The sequence below is a fragment of the Perca fluviatilis genome, chromosome 6, assembly GCF_010015445.1.
Source record: "Perca fluviatilis chromosome 6, GENO_Pfluv_1.0, whole genome shotgun sequence".
Taxonomy (NCBI): domain Eukaryota; kingdom Metazoa; phylum Chordata; class Actinopteri; order Perciformes; family Percidae; genus Perca; species Perca fluviatilis.
This window is the reverse complement of record NC_053117.1, coordinates 2,087,967-2,112,160: the sequence shown is the minus strand read 5'-3', so window position 1 is coordinate 2,112,160 and position 24,194 is coordinate 2,087,967. Positions and strand designations below refer to the sequence as shown.

The window sequence follows — 24,194 nt, the reverse complement described above, 5'->3', positions numbered from 1 at the left end:
GAAACTTGTTTTTGTCTTCCTCATTTCAATGTCTGTAAATCTTTTTTTGTGACAGTGACATTCAAAAAGTTATTTATATGGCGTTCCCAGATGATTTGTTTACTCGATGCTCTGCTGTCAGTCAAAGTAGATGAGCGCCTGAGCCTTGAGTGGAGGGCTCGTAAAGTCCAGAGCTGCCACAGTCCCGAGAAAGACTCTTCTCAGACAGTGATGGGGCCCAGAGGAGCATGGCTCTGCTGACTCTCTGAGAGGACAAGTGAACTGAATTTAAGGCTAACACTAGATAAATCTTACTTTTTCCCTGTGAGCATTAATTTCAACTCAACAATAACCAACTGGGTATTGTTCATTATCAGTCAGTGGAATTATATCATCATGGTGCACTATAGTGACACAGATCAGCTTTAAAGTGCTCATATTATGCTTTTGGGCTTTTTCCCTTTCCTTTATTGTGTTATATGTGTTATAAACAGCTCTGTTGTAGTCCAGCCTTTACTTCAGAGACAAACGTGGTCACTTTGTAACACACGTTATAATGCTCGCCTAGCTGCTAGCGTGGCACGCCCTCATACTCTGCAGCTGACAGCTAGCAGTACTTACCTAGCTACTGAGCATGTGCGACTCCCAACAAAGATAGGAACAAATTGAGATGTCTCACTCTGTAGCTAAAACAGAGAGCTCAACACACAGGGTGAAAAGAGGAGCTGCAGCAATGTGCAGTAAAAAAAAATCTGGTGTTTTAAAAAAAAAAAAAAAAAAAAAAATGTAAACCTGTTCTGTTACAACTTCTAAATACAATTATGAACCTGAAAATGAGCACTTTAATGCTTTATCATTTTGTATAATTAGAAACATTTGTATCATTCTAAGAATGGGTAAAGCAAGTACATATGACATGTTTCCCCAAAGCTATTTATGGATAGAGGTTGAGCAGTAAACATGATGTCAAAGTTAAAATTGTAAGGAATAAGCAGAATTTGTGAAGCAATTGAAATGTCCAGAAGAATCCTTACTCCAGTCTTTTGAAAAAAGGCTTTCCAATGCTCTAAATGGCTAAGCAACAGGTTTTCCTGATAATTACCTATGGGGAAAAATCTGGCTAGAAAGGACCGCAATGCATGTGTTGTTGTTTTTTTTTTTTAGTGTAATGGATTGCTTTAGTCTCTGTTGCAACATGTCTTTGCAAAAGTCTCTGCCTGTGTGGTTCCTTAGACAAACAAGCAGCAGAGCAGACTGTACTGATAGCAGTAGTAATAGAACTAGATCAATAAAATAATCCTAACCAATAAAGTTTCATTCTTTTAAGAATTCCTGGTTTGATGGTTTGTACTTTTTTAAGCCATAATGTAAGGCTTAATGTAGCTGAACTCATTTGAAGGACACTGGAACAACTTTGCCCTGCACAGTAATCCTTGTAGCTCCCAAGTGTTAATCCATGCTGATTGTCAGCCGCTCATTTAGGAATGAAAAGGTCCTCCACTGGAGTGCTTTCAGGAGGGACACTCGCTCAGTGAATTTTTTTTTTTTTTTTTTAGGCTTGCTAATGGGCATTGTCCTATTCTTTTGCTTCCTGCCAGTCCTGCCTTTTGTCTCTTATCAATCCCCTCTACAGTCACCCACCCCTTCACTCTGGTGTGGTCAAATCAGCAGAGGAAACTTGCCATAGTCATTTTTTTCTTCTCTGCGTACCACCGCAGAGCCTCAACCAGCTCGACTTCCCTGCATTCAACCATCACTCCAGTGAGGGCAGGAAATCCCAGAAGTCATTCACGCGGCATATTGCTTCCTATCTTGTAGTCAGAGAAGGTTCCATAGACTGGCGCCAACTCTTCCTTTTTAGCTGGTCTTGAATTTACAGAGTAGTGAGCCCCCTCTCCACCTAGTTTAAAACCTCCTTAGTGATTTCTTCTTCACAAAATCCCTTTCATGATTTAGGTCATTAGGCTGATTTTAAATGATGTCAATCAGTTTTTTTCCGAATGGTTGATGGGAACACATTCCAGATGGGTTTCTTTCTGAAAATATGGTCCTTAATCCATTTTAATCCAATCATAGCGGCAGGAGGATTAGCTGAGATGAAATGTCCTCAGATTCAAAGGAAATGCTGGAAACTTGGCACTTACCTCAGTGTGAAGAGTTGAAAAATAAATTTACTGAGAGTGATACAAGTGTGTTGCTATTTGTTTTTTATATATATATATATATATATATATATATATATATATATATATATATATATATATATATATATATATATATATATATATATATATATATATATATATATATATATATATATATATATATAGTAAATTTATACATACATACAAAAACAATATGGTTGCCCTTGCAACCATATTGACAACCACCTGTTAAATTTTTGTTAATACATAAAAACTAACCAACACTTTCATAACTGGAAAATCTTATTTCAAAAGAAGTCTATTTTATTTGATTGTCTCCGTGAAGTTTCAACACTATGTTCGTGCACAACACAACATTGTAACTGTTGTGCGACCGCTTTTCACACACTCACGTATGCTGTGAAAAGATAGTCTGTAGCAATTTTCTGTTCACGTTAACTGTGCATGTTAAAATCCGGTGCTAATATTTCCACGTGACGGAAATGCAACGTGGATTTCGGTGCCTCGTTACGGTGCCACCTAAATGTCTGTGCTGCTCTATGATGCTCCGAAACAGACGTTAAAGGCAGCACTAGAGCACTTTTCCCGCTTCGGCCCCCCTACAGGTTGGAAGAGGAATTGTCCATTACCGCTGTCGTACATTTTTAATAATCATTTAAATTCCCTCCTTTTTTGTGCTAATCCGAAAATGTATCCGATCCGTGAATTTTGTGATGTGTTGCACCCCTATTTGAGAGGGATGGGAAATTATATTGCAAGCCATGATCTCATTGTTTCATTATTAAAATGTGTGGTATAGTTACATAAGAAATTAATTGCTCCTAATATAGGCAGTTTAAAACATGGCATCCGTTTTGTCAATTTCGATAACCAAAAGCTGATGCCTGCTTGCCAAGCCGGCAACTACTTTTAAAAAGTTACTCCAGTTTTAAGTAGGTTGTCACAGAAGGACAAATGGTCGTCACTGTGGCCTACAATAAAGTAACAAGCAAATTGTACAGCTTTTATGGGCGTCTGCGGCCAGATTAACAGCTGGGATGTTGACACAGTTTTATCAGTGGCGTCTCCGTGTAGAGGGCAGGGACAGAAACCTACTGGCCGGCCCCCACACACAGCGCAGCGATGTTGCATTGAAGGCCGTCTCCTGGTTGGATGGCTGCAGTCCATCAATAAATGCCTCTTCTGCTTTCCCCCTTCGGTTTTGTTTTTGAGGAGAAAGTTGATCCTACCCCCTGGCCCCTTTTCCTGCTGGGATTAAGGGCCTGTCAGACATATGTGATCCAGGAAATACCTTTACTAGGCCCAAGTGGGGTCACCATAGCAACTGGCACTAGAACTTGCCGCTGCAGGCCCTCGCTCGCTCGCTCCTGTGCACATGCTCACTGGCTCGCTCTCCCTGCGCCCTCTTCCCCTTTTTATTGTTTGGAGGCCTTTGTTGTGACGGTGGGAGGGATTAGTCAGGTTTGCTGACGTTGTCTGAGGTTATGCTATATAGATGTGCTTCCTGTTGTGAGGAAGTGCGTTTTACAGTGTGCTTTGAGAACAGTTCAGACTAATCTCATCCTGAAGAATCTCTTACCGCTATGGCATTTGATTATCTAGCTCCATTTCTTTTTTTGCTACAATGCCGAAGGGACTGTGTAGGAAATGGGGAAAGGAGGATGAATGAAATGACTCAGATTTTACATGAAAGTGCTGCCACAGGGGATTACGTTACATTGTTGTGCTACTTGGCACCGGAACAGAACAATGTATACTAGAGCTGAAACTAATATTCAGTTAGTTAGACAACAAATAATAAATCTGCACCTATTTTAATAATCGGTTAATCATTCGAGTCATTTTTTTGAAGCGTAAACTTTAAACATCATTTGTTTATTGTTCATTGTTAACTAAATATCTTAGAGAACCTCACCCCAATCTCTTGAACGAAGGCTTGATGCTCTTTGATTAGTTGGTCTATTAGTCCATTTGTTATTTAGTCAGTCAACAAAGAATTAATCTGCACCTATTTTGATAATCGATTTAATCAGATGACTTTTTTTTTTTTTAAGCGCAAACTTTAAACATGAATTGTTTCTCAAATGGCTGGATTTGCTGCTTGGCCCTGCTTGTCTTTTATCATTGGTAAACTAAATATCTTTGAGTGCTTGGGCATTTGAAGACGACACCTTATCTCATGGGAAATTGTGCGGCATTTTTCACCATTTTCTGACACTTTATTATAGATTAATTAATCTAATTAATTTGGAAAAATATTCAGCCGATGAATCCGTACTGGAAATTATATTTAATTGCATTGGCGATCTTTACCTTTTTTGTAACTAGACAAACAACACTATTGTGATGTACAACGTGTCAGCATAATTGGGTTACCCCCTCCCCCTTGCGGACTATGTAGTCATTTAGAACGGGGGGGGTGCTCAGGTGTCTCACTACGTGACGTCTCCCCTCTCTTCAATCTTCTAATTGAATTTCACCTTCCTTTCCCAAGTAGCTCCTTGCCTGCCTGGCGATAGGGCCTTGACTAATTTGGGAAATGATTTAATTTGAGGGAGAGGTTAGGCAGCTGTTTTCCTGGGAGGAAATCAAGAAAGGACTTTTCTGCTGTCAGTGTTTCCCCCCCAGTGTTTGGCAAGCCTGGTGGCCCACCGGGCCTAACTTTCCCCCCACCAGGCCTAAGCCACTATTATTACTATTACTATTATTACTATTTTTAAATGCATTTTTGAGACCTTTTTGAAACTACAGTTACACTGGGGCAGCTCGGTTGGAGACATAGACGTAGTCCCACTGTATTTTCAAATCTCCAGTTAGCTTTTAGCACTGACTTAATGTAGGGCCCTAATGAAATCTGTGTTATGGCTTTTAAAAAATTTTAAATTAAAATTTTGCTATTCTGACCCTGATTCTGTGATCACAGAAACTATTGGGCTCGGCCCCAGCCGGGCCCTATGGAAAAAAACAAAACAAAAAAAAACACTTTCCACCGGGCTTAACAACTTTTCTGAGGGAAACCCTGGCTGTCTCTTGGACCCGGCTTTATGATTGAAGCACTTTCTGATGTGTCTACAGTAAAGATAGAGCCACTCTCTGAACATTTTAGACACTCTGTACCCCCCTAGTTATTTAGTCAGAGATATTGTGCATTTCATTTTAGTACAGAAATCCTGGTGACTCTCCTGTTGTGAATGACTTACAGATGTATCATATACATAGTTTGTGCCAAAGAAATTAGCTTTTGTACTGTATGTGCTCATGAAGCCAGTTTGGGGTTTTATAATTACATAAAATCACTGAGTTTTAAATAACCTACTGAGCTGTTGGTATAAAACCATGTCCGACTATTCTTTTGGTAGTCTCTGTGGAAACTCAAGCAGAGCTGTTCACGCTCTATCTTGGGGAGCGCCTGGAATTGAGTTGCTCTGCCAAAGACTCCCTCCATGCTGTCAACTGGACCAAAGACCATGTGGCAGTGGTGGACGGAGAACACGCACACATCCGCAGCGGCCAGCTGGAGATCGAGACTGTGGAGCTGACGGACTCTGGCCTGTACGCATGCACCACCTTCGGCAACCACAGCGTCTACTTCAACGTCACAGGTAAAGTGGTAGACCCGGCGCAGATGAATCGGAGCAGCCTTTGTAATTTTGTTATTCTACTTTGTGTCACAGAATGGTCACGTTCTTGTACCCTAGTGTAAAAGTAAATAATTCAGATAATGGGCATGAAATGTCATCAAAATGTTGCCATCACAAATGAAAAGTGAGCAGTTAAGGGGCATGGACATGACAAAGCACTGTGTGGATCAGATTAGATGAAATTGTAACTTTGTGTTTCTCTAGTGGATACCCTGGCCTCATCGGAGGATGACGATGAAGATGAAGAGTCTTCGTCAGAGGAAAACAAGCCGTCGGGCAGTCAAAAACTGCTGCGTAAGTGTGCTGATCTCTTCGTGTTACTAATGCTACTGCAACAAATGGTCATTACTCGCTCGCCCAGAGTCACAGGGTTATGAGTAATTGTCATGAATAGACAGTGATTTGAAAGCTTCATGATTCAGTTATGGGTCTGCCATGTGTGTGTGGGTCACACTTGGGTGAATGATTTCACTCTGAATCAGAGCGTTTTCACTAACTCGGTGACAGCTTTCGCTTGTGGAATGCCCCCTGCGGTGACTAACCGTGGTTAACCTTAGATGTCTTCCAATTTGTCTATAGAGTAATTAAAACTCTCAGGCTTAGTCATCTGGCTCCTACTGCCCACAAAGAATCCAACGGCAGCCAAGCACGGCAAGCGTGCCAGCCTTGAGTTTGTACTCTGACTTCCAGAGCTTTATCTCCCCCTGAAATGCACACAACAATACGTTACTAACTGAGGCAAAGTAGGTAAAGCCACAGCATCTAAAGAAAAGTTGTTTTTTTTTTCTCATTTTATTTAAAGAAACTTAACATCCTTACTCATTCAGTACTGCCAAGCCCTGTGACTGTAGTTTAGAAATCTTATTTTTAAGTCAACATGCATTATGTCATCCGTCCATTCATCCATTTTCTGCCGCTTAACCAAGGCCAGGTCACGGTGACAGCAGGCTAAGCAAGGTAGTCCAGACATCAGTCATTGCTCCTTACCCTATCTCTCAGGGTGAGCCCAGCCCACCTATGAAGGAAGCTCATTTCAGACACTTATATCTGCCATCTCATTCTTTCGGTCACTACCCAAGTGTCCAAGGATGGCTGATTATTCGACCGCAAGGCATGAGAAAAACTCCTCACAGCGGCGCTCAGCTGGTACTACTCCATCCTCCTGCGCTAGGTTTAGCTCATACCCTGCCAAAGAGGTGACGTTCCAAGTCCCTGGAACGAGTCTGTGATGCCAGGCCACAGCACGCCTAGGTCCCTGCTTTTGCCTGCCACCCAGCTGACAATTCACTGACCCCAATGTCTATCCCTTCGGGTGGTGGGCCCACCGGAAGTTGGCTCCATGTAGTTCTTCTGAGCTGTGCCAGGACCGGGCACCAGACCTCCACTCCCAGGTCTGGCTCCAGGAGAGGGCCCCGGTTTTCCTGTGCGGGGCAAAGTGCTGCAGATCCTTCTTGGCCGATTCATGTGAGGGGTCTGTGAATAGCGCATTGTCTGGCACCTCCCCTGGGACCAATTTGCCTTGGGAGACCCTACCAGCAACTATTGCCCTGGACACCATATCTCCCAGGGTCACACGTACCCCTCCACCAAGATAAGGTGGTGATTCTCAGAGGGGTACTTATGTAATGTCCTCTATTTATATATAAAAAAAAAAGAGGAGCTTGAGCTGAAATTAGTTTTCACCTTTAGTTTTGTGTCTTTCCGTTTTAGAAAACGTAATTTTATTTCTTACTCAACTACTTTTTCTTGTCTTATTCTTTAGCAATGGCCCCACAATGGGCTCATCCAGAGAAAATGGAGAAAAAGCTTCATGCTGTCCCGGCCAGTAAGACGGTGAAGTTTCGATGCCAGGCCAGCGGCAACCCACCTCCCACTCTGAAATGGTACAAGAATGGCAAGGAGTTCAAGAGAGACCATCGCATTGGAGGCTTCAAGGTTAGTAAATAAAACTAACTTTTTCTAAAAACTAACAGCTTCTTCTTCGTGACACTACACCCTCCTTAGCATTTCTTATTGAATCACTCCAAGCTCATTTGCTAGGAGCGGAGCTGTGTTAAGTGATCTCATCGCCACATTAGATCTCCACCCCTTCCCCTGGAGTAAGAAACACTTCCTGCAAGTGAAAAGCAGAGGCAAGTTTCACGGTTGACCTGAGAAACAATGCAAGAAGCCCCGAGGAAAGTTGTGCCATAACAACACCTTCAGTTGGGCAATCCTAGCCATCTGTTTGGGAGAAGGATAACATTGGCTGTCCTCATTCTGGGTATCAGTGCATCGTCTTTTCTGTAATTACATCCATGCAGCAGTACCTCTACCTTGATACTTGCACTGTCTGTGATATATACGATGTGTGCTGCGATAACATTATGTCATTTTATTATAATATATAATATTTTTGCCAAGCTGTATTCAAATGTGACACTAACTGCTGATAAACTGCGAGGTTATAATAGTTGATAGGACCGTTTCCTTCTGTCTCTGGATTTACTTAGCAGAGGTGTGGCAGGTGAGGGCTGTGGACCAGATCGGTTTTATACCGAATTTACTGTAAACTGCATCATGACCTCTTAGAGATGAAAATAATATATCATGTTTGTGAGATTTGGTCTGACTTTAATGCCAAATCTATTGTTTCCTGCTGGGCATAAGGAAGCCAGTTGTTGTATTATAATTTTTATTTATTTGTGCATATAAAATAAAAGTAGAAATATACAATAACATGATAAAATGCACCCACCTAACATTAAAATTAAAGACCGCTGTACACATAGAAAATAAATTCCAGACAAGTGACTAAAGGGAAACCGGGAAGAAGAAAAAATTACAGCAACCTACAGTATGTATATTGTTTAGCCTGTATCATAACTACATTTACATAGTGCTGTGCTCCATCAACAGAAGTTGTTTAAGATTTATTTTTTTTAATAAAAAAATTAGGAGTGACTGCAAAAGGGATGCAGAAAAACTGTTCCATAAAGCTGGACCTCTGTACCTGGTTGGAAACTGGCCACGGTTAGTTCCGTAGAACTGACTATATAGTTGTATTAATCCACAACCCAGTCAACCAACATATCATAGTCTTTTCTTATGGTGGTCCTATGCAACGTAATTTCGTTCTACAATGCACTTCCTCAAGTGTTTTTTAGAATGACAATAAAAATAATCTTGAATGTATTAGGAGGCTGTAAAGATTGTGCTTTATTATGTATGTGCATTGACTTCCCTGTGAATAGCTGCATTCAGTAGCAGTTGGCTCACAGGTGTGGGATGTTTGTGCATGTTCACAGACACTTAGAAACAACCCTCCTCCCTCCCTTCCAGCATCTGCTCTTCCCATCAAGGTGTACGCTAGTCCAGCCTTGTCTCGTGCTTCCCCAGCCCATCTCCCTCTCCAGCTGGGACACATTTAGGAGTTTCCTCTCAGCTGCCTGTTCCCTTCGTCCCCACCCAGCCAGCCAGGCAGCACACTTAACCATCTGGCTGCCGTTTTTTCAGTCAAGGTGCAAAGGTCCGCATCAGCGGCTGTGGACGTCTCTCATCCCTCCCACACTCTTGCTTTTATGGCCGGGCTTCTATTGTTCATATCGTCTGCACGGAGACGTGCAGGAGGGCGGGAATAATGTAGACCACATGTATATGAAGCCAAGCACAACACATCTGGCAGCAGGCAGCTGGACTCCCTCATCATGTTTTTAGCTAAATGAGGGAAACTGTATGGCTCTCAGTCTGTGTATATGCATGTTTGATGTTGCCATTGCCTTAGAGGTTCGTTGGTTAATCACACACTGCCGGTCTTGGCAGATTTATGGAAGAAAAACTATAACATGTCTTGGAACAAAAAAGAAAAAAGAGCCAGACATCAGTTGGCGCTAATAAGACAGGTTGGGGCAGATGTATATGAAACATGTACCCATTTACCCATTTTCCTGTGGTCTTTGTTAGGGAGGACAAAGATCCGCTGTTTGTAACATTGGGTGCTGTCACAGGAAGAGGGAGTGGGTGTTATCTTATCATCACATCACACATCATTGACCTTGTTAGACGTTGCCTTGAAATGAACAAAATTGGATTTACCACGAGTCATAATCGGAGAAAGCAGATGGAGAAAGATTCTCGTGTTTGTTCAAGTTTTTGCTGTCAACCGCAGAATTGCAGTCTAGCTCCGTCTGTGTTGCCATTATTGCCTCACTACTGGCCTCGTTTATGTGAATTAGATTTGAAGGAAAACATTTTAGCTCTTAATTCAAGAACTGATGGTACGATTCTTGAGAGCTGTTAAGCGCTTATTCTTACTGTTTCTATCGTAACTAAAATAACCCGCAGTGATGGATTTTGTGTCCGTAAAGAACTAACACATTATGAATCTGTTCACACAGCTATGGTTTCACCTGCTCTTCCTCATACTTTAAACTGTATGCCTGGAGTTTGATCTGGGTTGTATGGTTTTTGTTTTTGGTGATCAATTGCTGTTCTATACGCCCGCTACTGTAACCTTGGCTTTCCCCCCCTAAACCTTTAGGTCCGTGACCATGTGTGGACCATCATCATGGAATCTGTAGTACCCTCTGACAAGGGAAACTATACCTGTGTGGTAGAAAATCAGTACGGCAGCATCAATCACACCTACCAGCTCGACGTAGTCGGTAAGTGTTGACTGTAGTCATGTTGTCTGTATGTTAAACCATGATTTATTTATTTTTTGATCATGGTTTTATCACCTGTTGACTATTCATGAGGCTCTAGTCTTTTTTTCACAAATGTCTCCTACCAGATTAACCCGTAAAATGCAATCGTCACAAAAGCACAGGGACATTTTTTTTGTCAGCCATTTCATAAATAAAGTCTGCTTACTTGTGGCTTGAGTGATGGATCCATGTCGAGTAGAGAAGTGATTACTCCTCTAGGACCTGCCCTGGGGCTCGCTCTTACACCACTGGTTCTATAAATCACAGTCCCACTTCCTCCGTCGCTGTTGTCCCCTGGGCTCCGCCTGACCTCAGTAGAGGTCCAGACCCTGACGAGCAGTGCTATCGCTTCAGTGAGGGGAGAGTTTGGTCACAAGTGTTTGCTGATTGCCCAAGAATGTCTTGCTGAAAAGCCTGGACATTTGAAATTCTGCCAGATTCTTGGCTTGTAGGTTTACTTTGGAGAGTTATCAGTCATTAAAATGGAGCCGCAAGAACATTATATTTCACAGAAACTGCTCCAGATCAGATGCTTAACTTGCTGTTGTGGCCAGCTCTTACACAAGTAGCACATAGCCGGGGAAATAGCTGCTTTAATTCTCCTTACGAGAAATGATGGTCTGTAATTTACACCGTATCCAATACTATTTTACAGGGGACCTTGTTTGCCATCTGCCCCCGGCCATTTCCAGTAACAAAGGCCTGGACGCAACGGTGGTTTTACTTGGGTTAGGTTCAGTCAGCTGTGTGTACTTTTGAATTATTGCACGTTTGTCTCTATATATTACGTCGTTGCTTCACTGCTTGCCTAACATCTTCTAAACTAACATCCGTGTACGTTTTGGTTGTGTTGCAGAGCGCTCTCCCCACAGGCCAATCCTGCAGGCTGGCCTGCCAGCGAATCGCACCGCAGTGGTGGGCAGCGACGTGGAGTTTGAGTGCAAGGTGTTCAGCGACCCTCAGCCTCATATCCAGTGGCTGAAGCACATTGAGCTCAACGGGAGCCGAGTTGGTCCAGATGGTTTACCGTATGTCCGTGTCCTCAAGGTAGGAGCTTTCTCATATCATTCCTACTGCAACAAGCCAGTTGAAATTATTTGTAATGCTAAACCGAAAATGGGACAATTTGGATTAGATATGGTCCTCTGTTGCTATGTCAGCTCTTTTCTTAGATGCCCAGTACTTTCTGTCTGGGTCCAAAGTGGATCCTATGCAATAAATTATTTTTATCTTGCTTTTGTAACGCTTACCATCACCCAAACAATTCGACATTGCAACTACTCTCATTGGATTTTGTGTCTTGATACTTTTTTTTGTGTGCTGCACATGACGTGTTTTTATTTCCAGCATTCTGGGGTCAATAGCTCGGACGCTCAGGTGCTGACCCTCTACAATGTGACTGAGGAGGAGAGCGGAGAGTATATATGTAAAGTGTCCAATTATATAGGAGAGGCCAATCAGTCGGCCTGGCTGACTGTCACCAGATATGAGCCCACAGGTAACCACCACGCAGCAGTACAGGGGTGACACAGCGGAGGCGCATCTAGGACCACCTGGGAAAACTAGGGCCGTAAAACTCGAGACAACCTCAGCTGTTTCTCTCCTCCCTCCCTCCGTTTCTCTCCCTCCCTCTCTCCTGCCTCAGTGCTCCTGACTGTAAATGACGCTATGGAAAATTCCCAGCAGAACAGTTGAAAGTGTTTAGTCTCAGGTTTATGTCGGACCCGTTCTCACTTCTGCCCCATGCTTGTGCTGTGCCCTCCTAATAAGGGCCTCTCTTGCCATCTTCTTCTATTACTCTCGCTCCCTTGCGCTTCAAAGTTCTCTGTGCACAGCTCACAGGTTCTCTCTCTCTTTCCCCTTTTTGTTTTTTCCCAGTTGTCCTCTACTTACCTATGTTTCGCAGACCTCCTGTTGTTTGTCTAATGCTCACTTAGTTTGCAGAAGTGCGAGTGTGAGTTTGAATGTGCCCTGTTCTGCTGTGGAGTTTTCCATGTTGCCCATCTCTTGCATGTAGAGATGATACTGAGGTATTTGATGTGGTGATGGGGTGGCCCAATGTGGGGTTCAGCAGCGCAGAGTCAACCTAACCAGCTCCTCCACTAACAGATACTGGAGTCCTCTGCAGGGGCTCTCGGTGGTACTTTCCTGGCAGATGGTGTTGGATCGAGGAGGAGAACGCTCCTCCATCCCCTTTCTCTTTCAGCATCCTTTACTCATGGTTCCCTTTCCCCTCTTGGGCCTCTTGTTGGGTCTGCTTCCTCTGTTATTTTCTAGACCGCTGGCCTTAACACCACGGACAAGGAAATGGAAGTCCTCCAACTGAGAAATGTGTCTTTTGATGACGCTGGGGAGTACACCTGCTTGGCGGGCAATTCTATCGGGTTCTCTCATCACTCTGCATGGTTGACCGTTTTCGAAGGTATCAGTGGTTCTGTCTCTCTCCTATATTTCCATTGTTTCCCTTTTCCAACTCCAGCCTGGCTGTCCACCTTCACATTTGCCAGAAAGAGTCTTGTCCGACTCAATTTCGGTTGACAAAATGTGCGAGGAAGCCAGGGCGAGTTACAAGTACTAAAACTCTCTCTGTCCTCAGCATGGCTCCTGCTCCATCTTAATTCTCTAGATGGGAGAGTATGAGCCATGCTCTGCTGTTTCTTAAATGAAATCTGCAAAGCCCAAACAACCTAATAGCTGTCTGCTACCTGGTCTACCATGACATAAAAAAGCAACATATAGAAACAGGCCAGTAGTAATTAAAAAAAAAAAAAGAAATAGTATTCTTTTGGTCTCAGCCAGGTACAACTTCAAATTTATAGAGGGGTTGTTTGGAGCTCTGATCAGATTTCACTTTGAACTGTCTCTACCATTCTGCTCCTTAACTGGTGTTTGCATTTGATTTGGTGTAAAGCTGATTTTCTTTGACAAGCGCTACAAATGACATGTACTTCCGATGTCATTTCCTGCTGTGAGCACAGCGGCTGGCTTTGATAATTGGCTCGCTGTTGTGGATGTGTCTCATTCCGGAGGTTTGGAATGTGCATTTCTCCAATTATCAAGCTGCTTGTCAGTCAGCATCTTTACACAAGTGCAGCTCACTTGTGTTGCTGGTGTTGGTTAGGGGTGTAACGGTACACTTCAGTCGGTATGGCAACCTTGGTTTGGGATGCATTGTTCTTGAAGCACAAATTACTTGTACGTGATAATCTCCCACTAAAAGACAGCAACACAATGCCATATCTAATTGGAGAATTCTTATGATTGCAAATCTAACATTGAAATGCAAAACCCGGCATTTTTTAGTTATTTATCAAAGCATATGGGCAACTAGAATCATCTTTTCAGAATTTACATCTGCTCCTTAACCATTAAAGCTGTTACATCAATAATTGTGCATTGAAAAAAAAAAATAGTGAAGATTAGTTGTTCATAATGTGTTAAAAAATATATCCATTCATTCAGAAGTGTTTTTTTTTTTTTTTAGCAATACACCAGACAGTAATGAGCAGTTATATGGTTTTAAAGGACATTGTATACATTTGCATAATACATTTAACTGCACCATCAATGACCTCAAGAGGATTTAAGGCCATAGATGGACTATGAGGTTAGCTAACAGTTAGCTCGTGTTTACCCCAGAGGTTGAGGCTAGATGGGATACAGCTACGATGACAGTTACGTTTAAGCACCAAAATGACTCGTTAAATTCAGTAAAAAGATGGTGGTTTGGATTAAAACATTCCCGAGGAACGAACACGCTTTTCCTGAGCGAAAGTATTAAAATTACATTATTATAGTATGTACAAGAAATTCATTCATTCATTCATTCATTCATTCATTCATGACCGATTTGTGAGATCTACCTCCTGCGTACAAAGCCACATCCCAAGCCAAAGTATGCACCAAACTATCTTTGTCACTGAAATATGGAATCCATTACACCCCTAGAATTGGTATGAATAAACGTTGGTGTTTTCACTGAATGGGAGGAAAAAAACAAGATCTGAATCGGACAGTTTGTTTCTAAGTGTTAACATAACATAAATGTTTTCTTAAAAAAAAAAACGTTTTGTATTACCAGCACCAACACAACTTGTTTAAAATTGCTTTACAAATAGAGTCAGAATTGGATATTCTTTTGATCAAGCCAAGCAGTTAAACAGTACCGTATTGAGCTCATGCTTTGTGGTATGCTGCTATTAGACCTGCAAGTAGACATGAAATGTGAATTAGGTTATTTGATTGAAGTAGAAATTATGTGTTCAAACGTGTGTGTGAAGTGTTTACACTCTGTATAAAAATCAGGCCCTTTGCACACGGTTACACTGTTTTTTTCTATCTATTTCTTAGTCCATTAACAAAATATTTGAATGTGTGTTTGTGTGAAAAAATTGGATTATCTGAATCAAATGAAGTGTAAGCTTGTGTAACACAGAATCTGGGTCACTTGGGTTTGTCCTAACTATTTCTCAGTGATTCAATGACCACTTCCCATATTAGCAAATTATGTAGTGTTAAGTCATGTAATTCAAAGAAGTGATAATTATGATACAATACAAGTTTCTGTCCTTTCTGTGTCAAAGGCTCTGGTTTTTAGAGTGTGTGTGTGTGTGTGTGTGTGTGTGTGTGTGTGTGTGTGTGTGTGTGTGTGTGTGTGTGTGTGTGTGTGTGTGTGTGTGTGTGTGTGTGTGTGTGTGTGTGTGTGTGTGTGTGTGTGTGTGTGTGTGTGTGTGTGTGTGTGTGTGTGTGTGTGTGTGTGTGTGTGTGTGTGTGTTAACTAAGTGCTTTTCATGACAAAACAAATTTTGTGTGTGTGTAAAATAAATTGGTTTCTTTTTGTGTTGCTGTTATTTTTGAAAACCTGGGTATGTATGGTGTGATTGGGTGTCTGTGGTAGTTTTGATTTCCTGGATGACAGCTGACCCCACCCATCCCTGCCACCTTTCACCCTGTTCTCCCCATTTAGCTGTCCCGCACTATCCTCCAGCCAACCACACCTACCTGGAGGTGGTCATCTACTGCGTGGGCTTCTTTTTCATCGCTGTAATGATTGCCATCGCAATTATTGTCAAGATTCGCACCTCCTCGAAGAAGAGTGACTTCAACAGTCAGCTGGCCGTCCACAAGCTGGCCAAAAGCATCCCTCTGCGCAGACAGGTAACAGAAAGTAGATAGGGGGTTTGGAATATTTATACCTTTTTCATCTCTTCTGTCTCTCCACATGCCATTTGTTCAGTTATTTTGTAATTTCAAAGTAGGGCTGGGCAATATATCGATATTATATCGACATCGATATATGAAGCTAGATATCTCCTTCAATTTTGGATATTGTGATGTGACACAAGTGTTTGGTTTTAAAGGCTGCGTCACAGTAAAGTGATGTCATTTTCTGAACTTACCAGACTTTCTAGCTGTTTATTTGCTTTTACCCACTTAGTCATTGTATCCACATTATTGGTGATTATTTAACTCTCATTGTGTTTTAATATTTTGTGAAAGCACAAATAGTCAACCCTACAATATCACCACGATATCTACTTTGATGTATTTGGTCAAAAATATTGTATATTGGATTTTCTCCATATCGCCCAGCTCTAGTTCAAAGCTACACAGTGTATTTGAGCTCCTTGGCTCATCTGTACATTTATAGAGTTTATGTTTATGCTAACAGAAAACTAAAAGCATGCATTCAAAAAGCTTTCAGGTTCATTGTAGCTCCTTGAGGTCTTATACAGCAGGTAAGTACGAGTATTCAAGGAGGATTTCTTCTCCATTGGTATGGCACACCTGAGTGGTTTAGGTGGTTTTTTACGTTGTCTTATGTGGAATTTTATCAACTTCTCTGTAGTTTTCATTTTCTCTAGGCTCACTTGCTACTGGTGTCTGTTCCACTATGAGGGGAGTAATGTCAGTCTTCTTTCCCTCAGGTGTCTGTGGACTCTAGCTCCTCCATCCACTCTGGAGTGATGCTGGTGCGTCCCTCCCGCTTGTCCTCCAGCGGATCTCCAATGCTGTCAGGGGTATCGGAGTATGAACTGCCCCAGGATCCCCGCTGGGAGCTTCTCCGGGATAGGTAGGTCGCCTTGACCGAACCTGCAGCAACAGCCTTGAGGCGAGATAAGTGACCTGAAAGGAAAGTTACTGGTTTGAAATAGTCAGTCTGCTGGTAAAGGAACCAACTGCACAAGGAAAGTAAGAGTTTTTCCCATTCTTCTTTAAAAAGCTGATGTCGAGGTGCACCTTAAACTCCACCAGAACAACGCGGTTGTACAGGGCAGCCGTCTGTGTAACAATTGAACTAAACCTCAAAAGCAAAGTGTCTTTAAATTGAAGTTTGAAATCAATTTAAAGCTTAAAAATGAAAGGCCGAACTTCACACACAACACAGCTTTGGAGTTGAACACCACTGACTTTAAATGACATGTCTTCCCCTCCCCCCACCACCACAGACTTGTTCTTGGGAAGCCACTGGGTGAAGGCTGCTTCGGTCAGGTGGTGATGGGAGAGGCCCTGGGTCTCGACAAAGAGAAGCCCAACCGTGTGACCAAGGTTGCAGTCAAAATGCTGAAATGTAAGTTTTAAAAGTTCTCTGCCACGTGGGTATTTGCTAGACTTGGATGGATTGGTACTGAAACTAATTTGTACTAGGGATGCACGGAATCCTGATTTTTGGGGTTTGGCCGAATCCACTGGTTAAGATTCTGCCGAAACCGAATCCTACTCCCATCCTCAGTCCATTAACACAGTAAACACATCTCTTCTAAAATAGTTAAATGTAACCACTTTGTGTTGAATTCACACGCTCTTTTCACATCGTAGGAAAGCACATCGCCAGATGAGTGACAATTTTGTTTGGCAAATTTTTGCTAACCAGTGTATGATGAAGGCATGTTGGGTGGGTGAAATTAGAAAGCTAATGTTAGCTAACGAGCAGAAGCCGGGCGTTCGGTCGCTCCGCTCCCACTGTAGGGACACTCATTTGCTGACAGAACAGCTGACAGGAGAGGCACCGTCTGGTTAAAACCAGTTTTTAGCGGTGACTGTCCTTCCTTTGCCGTACCTGGGCTTACTGTGTTTTGGCTGCTGTCTGTGGATGCCTTCATGCGTGGCTCGTATTCTTTCGGATGTTTCATGCGCAGGTGTTTTGGCAGTGGTGATGTTGTGTGTTGTTTGGGGTCGGGCTCGGCTTCGGTCGCCTCACCTTCTTTTGGCAGGGGGTGCTGCCGGGCGGCGCTTTTTCTGCTTGCGAGTTCCATTTTCACTTTCTCACAGCCTACTGCATTGAACGGTCCACCTACATTACATCGACCAGCGCGCAGTGCAAATGTAGGGTTTGGTTGGGAAAGAATTCTAAGGTTCGGCAGAAACCGAACCCCGTCAAAAAGCCCAATATTCAGCCGAATCCGAACCAGAATCCTGGATTCGGTGCATCCCTAATTTGCACATAGGAAAGCCCTTCAGTCTGTAGTAATAAACCTTTTTATAGAAGCCTCGAGTCCAGACTGCAGGGACGAGAAAACTTCTAACAACAAAACTGTGAACAGATACTAAGAGACATTGGCTCTCAGCCACTGAGCAAATGGTAGAGTGGAGGAAAATTTATGAGAACCCTTGACATCCCATATAAAACAGTGTTCATTAAACTGCACGGAGGAGTGAGGATGGAGGGAAAGTAGCATTTATTGTCTCCTACTTTTAAGTGCCTTTCCCTGGGGAGCATTCTCCAAGACAAACGCCAGCCCAACTCCACAAGAGCTGCGATGTTGATGTATATACTTTGCAGGGTGATTATTGCGAGGCCTTTTTTTTTTTGGGGGGGGGGGGGGGCTTTTCACCAACAGAACGTCCACTAATTTCCCTAATGTGATTTAATTTTTTCCTTCCCCTCCAGCTGATGCCACAGAGAAAGACCTGTCAGACCTGATTTCAGAGATGGAGATGATGAAGATCATTGGGAAGCACAAGAACATCATTAATCTGCTGGGAGCCTGTACACAGGATGGTAGGACCAGACAGTCAGGGGTCTGACTCTGACCTGCCCTGGCCTGCTCAGGCCAACACATGCACACGCACACGCACACGCACATGCACACGCACACGCACACGCAAACCTTACTTTGAGAGATGTGTAGAACGGCATGAGTAAACCATTCTGACACCAGCTTCCGAGCTCGCAGTTTGAATCGACCACAGCTGCTGAGATTTCTTTTTCTTTTAGTAGAAAAACTAAAAGAAACTAACTTCTAATCACCCTGCAGTGCTCACCGCTCTGTTGCTTCCATACTAAAACACAAAGCTCTTTGTCCGCTCCAGTCTATTTACCAACGGCTACCAACTAATTTGCATTTATCTATTGATCTCAAAGTATTTTTAACATCTGTCTATAATCCGGGGACCTTTTACTTACTAACCTCAGGAAGAGCTTTCAGTTTTAAGTCATCAGTCATGAAGATTATTTTGGTGCTTTTTAAAAAAAAAAAAAAAAAAAAAAAAAAATTCCCTACTGCTGCCATCATCACTTTTCTATAAAATAAAATGGCATGGCCCCCTTTAACGGTGATCATTTCATTTTATGATTTATTCATTCTTGTATTTCTTCCCATTGTTTCTAGGTCCTCTGTATGTGATTGTAGAGTATGCATCTAAGGGCAACTTGCGGGAGTTCCTGCGAGCTCGGCGCCCACCGGGCATGGAGTACTGCTACAACCCAGACCAAGTTCCTGTGGAGAACATGTCCATCAAAGACCTGGTGTCCTGCGCTTACCAAGTGGCCAGAGGCATGGAGTATTTGTCCTCCAAAAAGGTAACCACAAAGTGTACAACCAAACATTCTCACCCTTCCATATTAAATGTACAGATTCAGGTTGAGCAACACCTCTCTATTAAAATGCTTGATTGGGTCTATTTAATGTCTGTTGTTCTTTGTGCAGTGCATCCACAGAGATCTTGCCGCTCGCAATGTTTTGGTAACTGAGGACAACGTGATGAAAATCGCCGACTTCGGCCTGGCAAGAGATATCCACCACATTGATTACTACAAGAAGACCACCAATGTGAGTATTCTTATCATTTGTTGAACACATGGAAACACCTTAACACTGTAGACAGCCGTAACACGCCTAGCTTTCCCCCAGGGCCGTTTGCCAGTCAAGTGGATGGCTCCGGAGGCTCTGTTTGACCGGATATACACCCACCAAAGTGATGTGTGAGTATCGCGTGTCGTTGCTTTTCCAGTTCAGCCATGATGGAATGTGATGAAAACATTTAGTGGTGCAGAAAATGTAGAAGCTTCTGTCTGTTTCTGTCTGCAGCTGGTCATTCGGGGTGCTGCTATGGGAGATCTTCACCCTGGGGGGCTCTCCGTACCCAGGAGTCCCAGTGGAAGAGCTGTTCAAGCTGCTGAAGGAAGGTCACCGTATGGACAAACCCTCAACGTGCACTGAAGAGCTGTAAGGAAACTACTACACCCTTCAAATCAAACGCGTTCCATGTTCCTTAGTCTCTTGTTACTGCGTTAACTCTCAATCTCTCTTTTCCAGGGTCAGGGTTCCTTATTTGGTAAGGTCAAACTATTAGGGGGAATATTAAATGGTGTGGCTATCGACTCAATATCGTTATCGCGATATCACGTTGCGCAATATTATATTGAAAGTGTGCAATATTTTGTTTATTTTGTGGAGCGCTGCGTCCCGTCCGTTGGCTGTGTGGCTTAGTTGTGTTCGATTTTAGAGCCCGCTTGAAACGCTATAATGGTCATCATTTCATTGGCCAGTTACCGTGTCACTTGCACATGTTAGTGCACGTCAGCGCACGGGTCCACTACATGACCTATGGAGCGTACCACATGTGTGCATATTTTGAGAGAGTGACCGTGTAAGTGAAGAAATGGAGACAACAAAACGGAACAAATCGGAGAATCGAAAGAAAAGTTGTGTCCTGTTCTCTTGATTTATATATTTTATACTGTCCAACCAGTAAAACATGTCCTGTTCTGTAGACATGGTCCTTATTTATTTATTTATTTTTATTTATTTATTAATTCATTCATTCATGTTGTACCAGTCCAATATGACAATCAGTTGAGTGTTGTATTTGTTTTGAATCTATTTTGATGCGTTTTCCCATAACTTTTGCAATTTGACATACGTTTAAAAAATATCGAAATTAATATCGATATTGCGATATCGATTATGAATATTGCAGTATCACATTTTGTCAATATCGTGCAACCCTACACTGTACATAGGACCTATGGTCACTACATGACTAAAACAACCTGACACAGCTGCATTGTTGTTTGTTGGAATCATCCGGGAGTCATCGAGTCAAAGTCATGAGGATGATTTTCTACCATGTGGTGGTTCCAGAGTTGCAAAATAAGTCTTTTTTTTATTTTTATTTATTTATTTTTTTTTGTGCTTGCCTGGTCACAACCAGAGTCACTCTGAATTAGACGTTGCCTACATCAGTAGTATAACTATTATGGGGTTGTGATTGAAACAATCTTTTGTCGTCGCCAAGAGAGTAAGCCAATATCATTTTAAAAGTGACAGACAATCTGCGAGGCTCTTGAAACACTCTGCGTCTCATGCTTAGCCCAAACACTTGGCATTAATATTTACATTACCCATGTTGTAGTATATTGGAAAAAGTCTAGGTGCTTAGCAACGTAATAATGATCCCTGCCATTGTTTGTGTGACAGGCAGTAAAATAAAGTGCTCACAGGTTGAGTGAGCTCCAAATGGAACATATTGTTCAGCATTGTTTTAAGACTCTCACCATCTAGCTTAAGCTGGATGGCAAGTTTCTAACCACTCCTCACAAGAATGTAACCCCTCTTTAAAGGCTCTGTACAATCTGACATTCTAAACATTAATATGGCAGCAAACAAATATTTGCTATGTAAACGTATAGTGGAGTTTCTTTGTTTTGATAGCCGGTCCGGCTCCCACGTGCACTAACATGCACGCGGGCGTGAAAAAATGTCAGCCGCCTGTACAGTAGGGTTGGGTACCGAAACCCGGTTCCTATGCAACCAGTAGGAATTGGACTGGATTAGAATGCAAATTTCGGTTCCTCGTTTTGGTTCCACGTTAGTTGGTTAGTTAGTTAGTTAGTTGCTTGGTTAGTTGGTTAGTTAGTTAGTTATTCAAGGTCCCAGTAGCTTAAAGACATCACACACAACATACACATATATCACAAACAGGATGATAAAATAACAAATCCACATGAATAGCATGGACAATAAAAGAAAATCTAAAAAATATCATACTTTCTCTGTAGTCTACCGTTGGCTAGCTACTGTAAATGTAAGCTACTTTTAAAATGCCATATTTTCCCTCTGGGCTCACCAAAACCGATGTAAAATACTATACTTATTATATATTTAAGTACTTTAAAACGTTAATATATTGTTAAATTTAAATAATTTTCAATTAAAAAAAAAAAAAAAAAACTCTAAAAGAGCCTTTCTTTGACGTCATTTTTCAGTTTTTCAAGAATCTGTTTAGGAATCGGAATCGTTTTAAAAGTACCGGTTCAGCATCCGAATCGTAAAAAATCCAAACTATACCCAACCCTACTGTACAGCCCCTTTAACATAGATTGGTTTTTAGAAATTACTGCTCAAAAAGTAAAGGCAAGTTGGTCTTGACTGCTCAATTTTGAATCTCTTGATCGCTGCAGGTATATGATGATGAGGGACTGCTGGCATGCTGTGCCCTCTCATAGACCCACATTCAAACAGCTGGTAGAGGACCTGGATCGCTGCCTGGCCATGACCGCCAACCAGGTCAGTCCTCCTCTCCTCATCATACAAGGAAGAAGCAGAAATGTTGGTTTTGGAAGTAAAATATTGATTTATTTTTGTATTCTTCCTCCCTTTTGTCGCCTACAGGAGTATTTGGAGCTGTCCGTTCCCCTGGACCAATATTCCCCCAGCTACCCAGACACCCGCAGCTCCACCTGCTCCTCAGGCGAGGACTCTGTGTTCTCTCACGATGCCGGAGCCGAGGAGCCCTGCCTGCCAAAGTTCCCTCCCCACTCCAACGGGGCAGCCATTAAGAAACGCTGATTCCTCATCTCCATTCAGACAAACCTCGATATTTTCTCCGCTCCCTGCCTCATGGGGTTGGACTCTATCCCCACATTCCCAGAGATTAAGCTAAAAAAAAAAACACTGGTGCTCTGCGAGAAAGGAGCTTGGAGAGGCACCCCCGTATAACCTGTCGGAACTCATGGACTGAGGAGTGCAGCCGTTTTTCCGATTCTTGGTGGTGACTATGTTTATGGGGCACTTTGTATTAACAGGAGTGGCAGTTTGTCACAGTGTCAGAAAAAAGAGACAAAAAAAACAAACACTCCCACTCTTCTCTCCACTTTGGACATTCCACTGGTCAGGAAAATCAAAAGGACTGACTGATAATGTCAGATTTAGTTTTTGTTTTTTTCCCCTCCATGGTTGTTTCCTCAGTAGTGAAGGACAATGTTCTGCTTTTCAGACCAAATCCAGAGAATATACTGTACTACCAAGGGACACGCAGCACCCCGTGGTCCTTTGCATCATTCACGATCTTGTAAATACAGTTAGAAAATTATAAATATGAATATATATATTTACATTGTACTCTTATTTTTATTACCATAATTGATTTATTTTCTTTTGTACAAGGATGCTTTTGTTTGATCCATTTTTTTTATATAGTCTGTAGGGGCAGTTGTTACATAAGAATATCTTTTAAATTGAGGATTACATGGCCAGTTTTTGCTGTATCACAGCTTTGATTCCCCTAAATTTACGGCATAATCAATGGAAAAATATATATTGGGTTTTCTATTTTTTAACTGTAAGTGCTTTTCATGACAAAACAAATTGTGTGTGTGTGTGTGTGTGTGTGTGTGTGTGTGTGTGTGTGTGTGTGTGTGTGTGTGTGTGTGTGTGTGTGTGTGTGTGTGTGTGTGTGTGTGTGTGTGTGTGTGTGTGTGTGTGTGTTCGTTCATTTACTACAAGGATTATCACAACTGTAAATAGTCCTGGTTGTACACCATGCTTGTTAACATCCAGAGAAATTTGCTTCAGTCAACATCATGCACTTCCACTGTGCATGCCTTCCATGTGATGAACTTATTTTCTACTGTAAATGCTATAACAGGAGTTACATTTGCTGCCATTTAACTTCTGATGAAAGGTTGCAGAATGCGTATGTCATCATAAAAGGATTACATTAAATAAAATGCTATTGAAAAACTAACCGCCAAAGCTTTCAGAGTTTGAACTCTACTCCATAAATGGGTCTATAAATATCGAGATTTTCATGTTTGTGATGTAAATCATGTTTACAGAAATGGAACGAGGGCCACTTCAATCTCCCCACCTATTTTAACACTGGTTGCTGGGGGCTGATTAGATATGATAATGTGCTGCTGACATCAGAAGAAATGTTGGCGAGCACAGAGAGCCTACAGCCGGCAGTAAACATGTAATTTATGGCCGTGGGAATAGCTTGGCAAGTGCTGGTGCTACACTTCCATCCATCAGCCACACCAACCTTGATGCCCGCGTCTGGCTTCCTGCCATTGGCTGATGCATCACCTGGAATACAGTCTCCACGCAACAGGCTAAAATCAGCCGCACAGCGCCACTGGCTCTCGACCTTTTTTAAAAGCCTGCTCTTACAGCTCGGGTCAATGCAGTTAGCCTTCTGTGCATACTGTATTACAGCAC

At 42.3% G+C, this 24,194-nt stretch overlaps 1 protein-coding gene across 4 annotated transcripts in view; it reads left to right on the top strand.

Moving 5' to 3' along the window:
• fgfr1a (fibroblast growth factor receptor 1a) overlaps positions 1 to 23,721 on the top strand; it is a 34,127-nt gene extending 10,406 nt beyond the window's left edge. The window contains exons 3-18 of one of the 4 annotated variants that reach the window (XM_039803251.1): positions 5,504 to 5,746; positions 5,990 to 6,079; positions 7,548 to 7,720; positions 10,305 to 10,428; positions 11,327 to 11,517; positions 12,748 to 12,892; positions 15,437 to 15,627; positions 16,398 to 16,543; positions 16,920 to 17,041; positions 18,362 to 18,472; positions 19,083 to 19,273; positions 19,401 to 19,523; positions 19,605 to 19,675; positions 19,782 to 19,919; positions 22,157 to 22,262; positions 22,368 to 23,721. In XM_039803251.1, the coding sequence (XP_039659185.1) occupies positions 5,504 to 5,746; positions 5,990 to 6,079; positions 7,548 to 7,720; positions 10,305 to 10,428; positions 11,327 to 11,517; positions 12,748 to 12,892; positions 15,437 to 15,627; positions 16,398 to 16,543; positions 16,920 to 17,041; positions 18,362 to 18,472; positions 19,083 to 19,273; positions 19,401 to 19,523; positions 19,605 to 19,675; positions 19,782 to 19,919; positions 22,157 to 22,262; positions 22,368 to 22,544 (2,342 nt within the window). In that variant the 3' untranslated portion in view covers positions 22,545 to 23,721. Of the gene's footprint in view, positions 1 to 5,503; positions 5,747 to 5,989; positions 6,080 to 7,547; positions 7,721 to 10,304; positions 10,429 to 11,326; positions 11,518 to 11,817; positions 11,969 to 12,747; positions 12,893 to 15,436; positions 15,634 to 16,397; positions 16,544 to 16,919; positions 17,042 to 18,361; positions 18,473 to 19,082; positions 19,274 to 19,400; positions 19,524 to 19,604; positions 19,676 to 19,781; positions 19,920 to 22,156; positions 22,263 to 22,367 lie in introns of all 4 variants that reach the window. The other 3 variants (XM_039803249.1, XM_039803250.1, XM_039803247.1) reach the window with 3 other exon arrangements.
• The last annotated feature ends 473 nt before the right edge of the window (positions 23,722 to 24,194 follow it).